Here is an 8,268-nt window from a genome sequence, read left to right as displayed (position 1 = left end):
GAGTTTTTTAATTGAAATATAAAAGTTTTACCAAATCCCGTATTTTCTCGAAAATGCTCAAATTTTTATAATTTCGCAATATGGTTATCGAACGCTTCGAAATGTTGCATATATTTTAACTGTTTTGGAGTTTTTTTTATATAAGGGTAATTCTCTACGAACTCACACGAAATCGGGAAAAGTTGCCCCGACCCCTCTTCGATTTGCGTGAAACTTTGTCCCTGATCACGAATCCGAGGTCCGTTTTTTGATATCTCGTGACGGAGGGGCGGTACGACCCCTTCCATTTTTGAACATGCGAAAAAAGACATGTTTTTCATTATTTTGCAGCTCGAAACGGGGATGAGATAGAAATTTGGTGTCAAAGGGACTTTTATGTAAAATTAGACGCCCGATTTGATGGCGTACTCAAAATTCCGAAAAAACGTATTTTTCATCAAAAAAAATTAAAAAATAGTTTTGAAAATGCTGCCATTTCCCGTTACTCAAGTGTCAAAAATCGTGAGATATGTCATTTTATGGGAAATTTAACGTACATTTCGAATCTGCAATAACCCAGAGAGGTCATTTTTTCATTTAGAACAAAATTTTTCATTTTAAAATTACGTGTTTTTTCTAACTTTGCAGGGTTATATTTTAGAGTGTAACAATGTTCTACAAAGTTGTAGAGCAGACAAAAACAAAAATTTTGATATATAAACATAAGGGGTTTGCATGTAAACTTTACGAGTTATCATAATTTTACGAAAAAGTTTTTTGAAAAAGTGACAATTTTGACCATTTTCGACCCCTTTTTCGATGTTTTCACCCCTAAAACTCATTCGTGTGCTTTCAAAAGTATTTTTATCGAAAAGTTCAGCAAATTTTGCATTTAAATGATCTATTGAACATTGATTTTGGCTTAGCTATTGAAAGAATGTGGGTATTTTCTTTGAAATTTTTTTTAAACCATGATTTTTGTCGTAATTTTACATTTTTTTTATTTATTATTTTGTTTCTTTTTTTATTCTCGCAAACTCATTGCATTAAGATGATCTCTTTTCAAAAAATATTGAGCATTACTTGTCAATAAATTAATAAATTAAATAATTTTATTATTTTTTGCTTTGAACAAAATATGTAAACATTTATGCATCAACAAATTTGGTGCACAACCGCATTTTTATAGCATTTCATACCAATCGTAGTTGCGCAGAATCAAGATGTGAAGACAAAATAGATTATCTGACAAGTGCTTTATCCCATAATAAAACAAAAAAAAAATAACAAAAAACTCAAGTCTGAGTTTATTGTTTCTGGCCCGACACATACTTCGCATTTTCTGCTATTATTTTGCGCGCAACTATTCGACATGCAGTGCTCTATAGGCAATAAACTTAAATCTATTTGTTCTGGTGGATTAGTTGATCAAATTGGTTTGTCAGATCGACAAATTTTGTTACTGAAGTTGCGTTGTAATGTAAAAATAATTAAAACATTGTGTTTGGGCCACAGACGATACTACTTGGATTCATACAGTGAAAGACAAAAAAATTGCTGTAACCCACTAAACCTTCACAAACGACAACATAAAGGAATTTTTACTATCAATGAAAAATTGCACGATACCATTCACAAAAATTATGTTAAAGTTATTGAAGGCAGAAAGTTATGCGTCAATTGCAAAGTATACATTTTTAATAATTTGGATAACTTAACAAGAGAAGCAGAACAGTATCAAGGTTTGTTTTTTTATAGATTTATTTAGTAGTTATAGTCGTTTTACAAATTTCTATCTACGATGATGTTCGCACAGGGATTGACAATCAAGAAGAACGTAATGCAGAGGTCCCATTGAACGCTTTGGAGAGTAATGATTTAGAATGTGGTAAGTATTTGTGACATTTTTCAAAGCAATATTTTGACAAAATCTTCATTCTTCCACAGAATTAGGTCAAGTTTCTTCACATGAAACTGCTAAACCATCAGATGAAAATCTAAATTCAATAAACGAAGTTTTACAAGCAATTGGAAAAACTCCAACCACTAAAAAAAAATTGAGAAGATCTGCTAAGCATCGAGCCGATAAAATAGAACAAGTAAACAGAGAATTACAAAAATGCGTTCATAACATCAGCGGAGAAGTTTTGGTGGAACGAACAAGTTTAACAAATTTATCCGAAGAAGAACAATACTTCCATGAAATGATGCAGCAATTAAAGCAAAAATTTGCTACTTCTTCAAGTTACAACGAAAAAATGCTCGTTTTATCGGTTGTTCCAAAATCCTGGAGCATAAGCAAAATTGCAACAGAATTCAATTGTACTCAACATCTCGCAAGGAAAACTAAATCCATCGTTCAAGAGCACGGAATATTATGCACTGTACAGAAAATGGGAAACCCGATAGGTTTAGATATTATTGATCAAGTATTTCCAATTTCTCCTTGCATATTTGCATAAATTATCATTTTTGTAATTTTAGGTTGTATCTTTTTATCGCGAACCAGATATTAGTCGTGAACTACCAGGAAGGAAAGAATATAAAAGTGTCAAAGAAGGAGATACTCGAGTTCATAAGCAAAAAAGGCTGATTTTAGGAAATCTGAGTGAAATTTATTCGTGGTTCAATGAAAAAAAACCGGAGTGCAAAATAGGATTTTCTACATTTGCTAAGTTACGACCCAAAGAGTGCGTTCTAGCCGGTGCTGCAGGCACTCACACAGTTTGTGTGTGTCTTAAACACGAAAATGTAAAATTGATGTTCGCCGGATCAAATCTACACCTTTTAACAAATGAAAAAGGTGAATCAGTGTTTCCAACATACAGAGATTGCTTAAAAAAATCTCTTTGCGAACCTCCATCCGAAGAATGTTTTCTTGGAAGGTGCCATGAAGAACTTCCATCCAATAGCAGAAATGAGGCCATGTCAGTTGAAATAGTTGTCATCGTAAAATCACGTTAAATTTATTTTCATATTTTAGGTATTGTGGAGAAACGGAGCAAACAAAACAAATGATGCTTGATTATTTCCACGATAATTTCATCGAAAACATACAATATGATGTATGGGTGCAACAGGACCGATGCAGTTTTGAAACTCACGTTAAAGACAGTGAAACATTTTGCGAGATGTTTGTAAATCTTCTTCCACCATTGAGAACGCACGACTTTATTGCAAAAAAACAAGCGGAGTATTTCAAGGAAATAAGAGACAATTTAAGATCTGGAGAAATCTTAGTCGTGGCTGACTTTTCGGAGAATTATTCCTTTATTCAACAAAACAGTGTTCAAGGAGTGCACTGGAATAATGCAATGTCAACAGTTCATCCTTTTGCATGCTACGTTCTTTGTGACGGAAAACCAAAGCCGTTGAATGTAGTTATAATTTCGGATTACTTGGAGCATTCAACAAATTCAGTTCATTGCTTCCAAGGGCAACTTATTACGCTTTTGCGCCAAAAGCAGGTGGATTTGAAGAAAATAATTTATTTTTCAGACGGTGCCGCAAGCCAGTACAAAAACAAATATAACATGATAAATCTACGTTTGCATGCTCAGGATTTTGGAGTAAGTGCAGAGTGGCACTTTTTCGCTACTTCGCATGGAAAAGGACCCAGCGACGGATTAGGTGGAACTTTGAAACGAAATGCTTCAAGGGCCAGTCTCCAAGGACAACGAATCACAACGCCGGAAGAACTTTATGAGTGGGCTAAAACTAATGCTCCTGGGATAAATCCAGTATTTGTGTCAAAAGAAGACTGTAACAAAACAAAGAAGCAGTTGGCAGCACGGTTTAAATCAGCACCAAAAATAGATGGAATAAGAAGCTTTCATTGTGCTGTTCCAGATGTATCAAATAGCATATTGTTCAAAGCAACTTCAACATCTGAATCCGGAACAGTTATAGAATATCAGAACAAATTATCAAAAAAAAACATTTCCTGTAAACACTAGAAGCGTGAATAAAAAAAAGAAACAAAATAATAAATAAAAAAAATGTAAAATTACGACAAAAATCATGGTTTAAAAAAAATTTCAAAGAAAATACCCACATTCTTTCAATAGCTAAGCCAAAATCAATGTTCAATAGATCATTTAAATGCAAAATTTGCTGAACTTTTCGATAAAAATACTTTTGAAAGCACACGAATGAGTTTTAGGGGTGAAAACATCGAAAAAGGGGTCGAAAATGGTCAAAATTGTCACTTTTTCAAAAAACTTTTTCGTAAAATTATGATAACTCGTAAAGTTTACATGCAAACCCCTTATGTTTATATATCAAAATTTTTGTCTGTTTGCCTGCTCTACAACTTTGTAGAACATTGTTACACTCTAAAATATAACCCTGCAAAGTTAGAAAAAACACGTAATTTTAAAATGAAAAATTTTGTTCTAAATGAAAAAATGACCTCTCTGGGTTATTGCAGATTCGAAATGTACGTTAAATTTCCCATAAAATGACATATTAGGGTGTAATATCAAAATCGATTTTGCAGCACAGCACTTTTTCAGTTCCTTTTGGGGTCCTAAACAACTCTCCAAAGTTTGAGACCGATTGGTTTAGTCCTCACTTTGCGCAAAGCGATTCAATTTTCCATTTAAATTTGTAAGGGGAAAATCATTTTTTTGGATTTTGGTATTTATCAAATCCACGTTTCATGCTATATCAAAACCGGACTCATATTCGGATGCTCTAGAATGTCCTCTACAACTTTGCCGAAGAGAGTATGGTGCTAACTTGCTCCTGAAAGAAGATATAGCGTCCTCAAAACTCGTCTAAAACGTGATTTTCGAGCAAAAAACACGTTTTAGACGAGTTTTGAACACGTTGTATCTTTTTTTAGGGGCAAGCTAGCACCATACTCTCTTCGGGAAAGTTGTAGAGGACATTCCAGAGCATCCGAATATGAGTCCGGTTTTGATATAATATGAAACGTGGATTTGATAAATACCAAAATCCAAAAAAATGGTTTTCCCCAAACAAATTTATATGGAAAATTGAATCGCTTTGCGCAAAGTGAGGACTAAACCAATCGGTCCCAAACTTTGGGGAGTTGTTTAGGACCCCAGAAGGAACTAAAAAAGTACTGTGCTCACTAAATTTGGACAACTTTATTTTTTTCCATACAACCATATTACACCCTAATGACATATCTCACGATTTTTGACACTTGAGTAACGGGAAATGGCAGCATTTTCAAAACTATTTTTTAATTTTTTTTGATGAAAAATACGTTTTTTCGGAATTTTGAGTACGCCATCAAATCGGGCGTCTAATTTTACATAAAAGTCCCTTTGACACCAAATTTCTATCTCATCCCCGTTTCGAGCTGCAAAATAATGAAAAACATGTCTTTTTTCGCATGTTCAAAAATGGAAGGGGTCGTACCGCCCCTCCGTCACGAGATATCAAAAAACGGACCTCGGATTCGTGATCAGGGACAAAAGTTACCCCTTAGGACAAAGTTTCATTGAAATCGGAGAGGGGTCGGGGCAACTGCTGTGTGAGTTGGCGGAGAATTACCCATAAAATACTCAAATTATCACAAAATACCGTATTTTCTCTAAAATACTCAAATTTTTATAATTCGCAATATGGGTATCAAACGATTCGAAATTTTGCATGTTTTTTTTTTTCAACTATTTAAGAGTTTTTGAATGAAATATTCTAATTTCTACAAAATACCGTATTTTCTCGAAAATACTAATTTTTTTTAATTCGCAATATGGTCACCAAATGATTAGAAATTTTGCATGTATTTTAACTGTTTAAGAGTTTTTTGAATGAAATATTCAATTTTTTACAAAATACCGTATTTTCTTGAAAATACTCAATTGTTTATAATTCGCAATATGGTTATCAAACGAATCGAAATTTTGCATTCATATTAAGAGTTTAATGAATGGAAAAGCAGATAAAATTTCGTTTCGTTTGATACCGTTTGATTGCGAATTATAAAAATTGAGTACTTTAAAAAATCCGGTATTATGTGATTTTTTTAAGTATTTATACTTTGAAACTTGCAATATCATCAAAAAAAAAATTACTAAGAGGAAGCTTTAAAATTCATCATCATTTGGTTGGTTTTAGTAAATTTTAGAAATATGTGAAATATGAGTTATCGTCCATTATCGTCGATATAATTAACGATAATGGTTATCGTTATCGTTGGATAACGATAACGATAACGATAGATTATTGTTATTGTCCCGAATATAGTTATCGTTAGACGATAATATTATCGAAGATAATTCTATCGATTAACAACCTTGGCTAACATGTTCACAACATTTCGTCTCGTTTGATACGCATCCTGCAAAATATGAAAATTTGATTACTTTGAAAGTTTCGAAAATGGCATTCTCTGAATATTTTTGATTATTGCCGATAGAATTATCGAAATAACGATAACAATAACGATAATCTATCGTTCCGACGAAAACGATAACATTATCGTCACATTAGACGCTAATATTATCGACGATTATCGTCGATTTTATCGATTTACATTGTTTTCAACTTCCCCTTATCACATCGAATAATTTCGAAAAAAAGTGACGGTTAAACTTGCAATGATAACATGAAACTAATGACGCAAACAGAGTTTTTTTTAGATAAAATAAACAAAGTTTCTTGCAAATAAAAAAGTTCGAAGAAAAGTTGAATTAAATTCAAGATTGATTGTTCTATGATTTCACTGAAAAAGCAGTCATTTAAATAAAATTTTAATTACAGTTTTTTGTCACCTATTTTTGTGTTTTTATGACAATTTTAATATATTTTCGATTAAGCAAATTATTAAATATCATCTTAAGAAAATTCACTCCAACATCGTTATTTCACCTCATTTCAGCCCCTCTGTTGAACTTGATCTTTATTGCAATATCTTTTGCCATCTCCATCTCCCAATTCATCACAAGCTTTTTTTTCTTCTGCTCTTCTCTCTTTCTCTCTCTCTCTCTCTCTCTCTCTCTCTCTCTCTCTCTCTCTCTCTCTCTCTCTCTCTCTCTCTCTTTTGCAGTTTTTTTTTCGCTCTTGGTCCAGCCCAGGTCATTCACCTATTGACCAAATGTTCTCATTTTCCTGCTGCTGCTCTCACCGGCTTGACCACTCGTTATCGCTACCGATGTCTTGTCCTCGTGCGTGTTTCGCTCACCTCACTCTTTGGCAACATAATAATCAGACGGTTTGATGTCTCTGTACATCGAGACGGGGTCAGGCGATGTACCTTTCTCCGAGGAGAGCGTTAGGGCGATATTTGAATTAATTTTTGTGTTTTTTTGTTGGTTTAAAAAGTTAAAACAGTTTTATCAGTTTAGCTATTTGTTAGAAACAACAACGAAAAATTAAATTTTCGATCACCCTATGGTAGAAACCCTTCAATTTTGATCTTCAAGGGCACCAAAATTGCGATCCTTAATTACCCATCGAAAGGCAAAAAATTCAACCGCGAAAGTTCTGATTAGCATAATTATGGTGGTGATTGATGGGCTTGGAGAAAGAACGTTCTTCGATGTTTTTTTTTTGCATGTTGGAAATATCAAACAAAAGGCAACAGGTTTCACTGGTGTGACCCTGAGCGAAAAACCGTTAACTTTCAATAAAAACATGTTTAAGATTGCAGCGAAATTGAGGCGTTTTTTTGGTTCGAAGAACTTTTAAAATTAATGACGCTATAGTTACGGATTGAATCGTCAGTTTAAATGCATGAAGGACAAGGTTGTTATTAAAAAATCATTGCCAGAAATTGGTTTTGAAGGGATCGTTCCTCAGGGATACGTGTTTATGCTTATTTGATATTATTTTAGAGACATTTTTTTATTGGAAAAAATTGCCGTGAGAATCACAAATTAATGTTCGGTTCGGCGATCTAATAGCGATCGATTATTGTCGCTACACGAGCAAAAATCTTGCCAAAACCTATAATAGACCTGAAACGGCAATTTATTACTGAGCCTCCAAGTCGCAAAATCTTCCGGGTCTTTGTGGCCTATGGCCATTCTGGGCTAGGGCAGTTTCCAGGGGTTGACGCGGGGCAGCCAATCATCGCAGCTCTGGCGTTCCTAATGGGTCTACAATTTTCCAATAATTTTCATAATCAAATTGACCCACTATTTTTCCAACAGTCGGGAAGATTGCGGTTGGCTGGAGCCAGGAAGGAAAATGAGAGAGAACCTTCGTGACCGTGACTTAAACACTTTTGACTCGTTGCCGGTCGATGCTTCTTCAAGTTCTGCAGGTTGTGTTTAGAGTCTGCGAGTGGTCAAAATTCTAGTAATTCCAATT

General features: G+C 34.0%; 1 protein-coding gene across 2 annotated transcripts; it reads left to right on the top strand.

Annotated features, from left to right (window-relative positions):
• The first annotated feature begins 305 nt into the window (after positions 1-305).
• LOC120413490 (uncharacterized) lies at positions 306-4,240 on the top strand. Of its 2 annotated transcripts, XM_039574346.2 has the most exons (3): positions 306-1,867; positions 1,927-2,906; positions 2,963-4,240. In XM_039574346.2, the coding sequence occupies exons 2-3, from the start codon at positions 2,740-2,742 to the stop codon at positions 3,933-3,935; spliced, it is 1,140 nt and encodes a 379-aa protein (XP_039430280.1). In that variant the 5' UTR covers positions 306-1,867; positions 1,927-2,739; the 3' UTR covers positions 3,936-4,240. The 2 variants fall into 2 exon arrangements, with proteins under 2 accessions (XP_039430280.1, XP_052565617.1); XM_052709657.1 differs by having other exon boundaries at positions 306-2,906.
• The last annotated feature ends 4,028 nt before the right edge of the window (positions 4,241-8,268 follow it).

Source organism: Culex pipiens, chromosome 3, assembly GCF_016801865.2.
Source record: "Culex pipiens pallens isolate TS chromosome 3, TS_CPP_V2, whole genome shotgun sequence".
Classification (NCBI taxonomy): Eukaryota; Metazoa; Arthropoda; class Insecta; order Diptera; family Culicidae; genus Culex; species Culex pipiens.
This window is presented reverse-complemented; position numbering and strand designations above follow the sequence as displayed.

What these genes read in the sequence shown, in the direction of transcription:
- LOC120413490 (XM_039574346.2), top strand. Translation starts at nt 2,740, where the DNA reads ATGTTCGCCGGATCAAATCTACACCTTTTAACAAATGAAAAAGGTGAA. An exon ending in AATAGCAGAAATGAGGCCAT is followed by an intron (nt 2,907 to 2,962) that starts GTCAGTTGAAAT and finishes TTCATATTTTAG; the next exon opens with GTATTGTGGAGAAACGGAGC.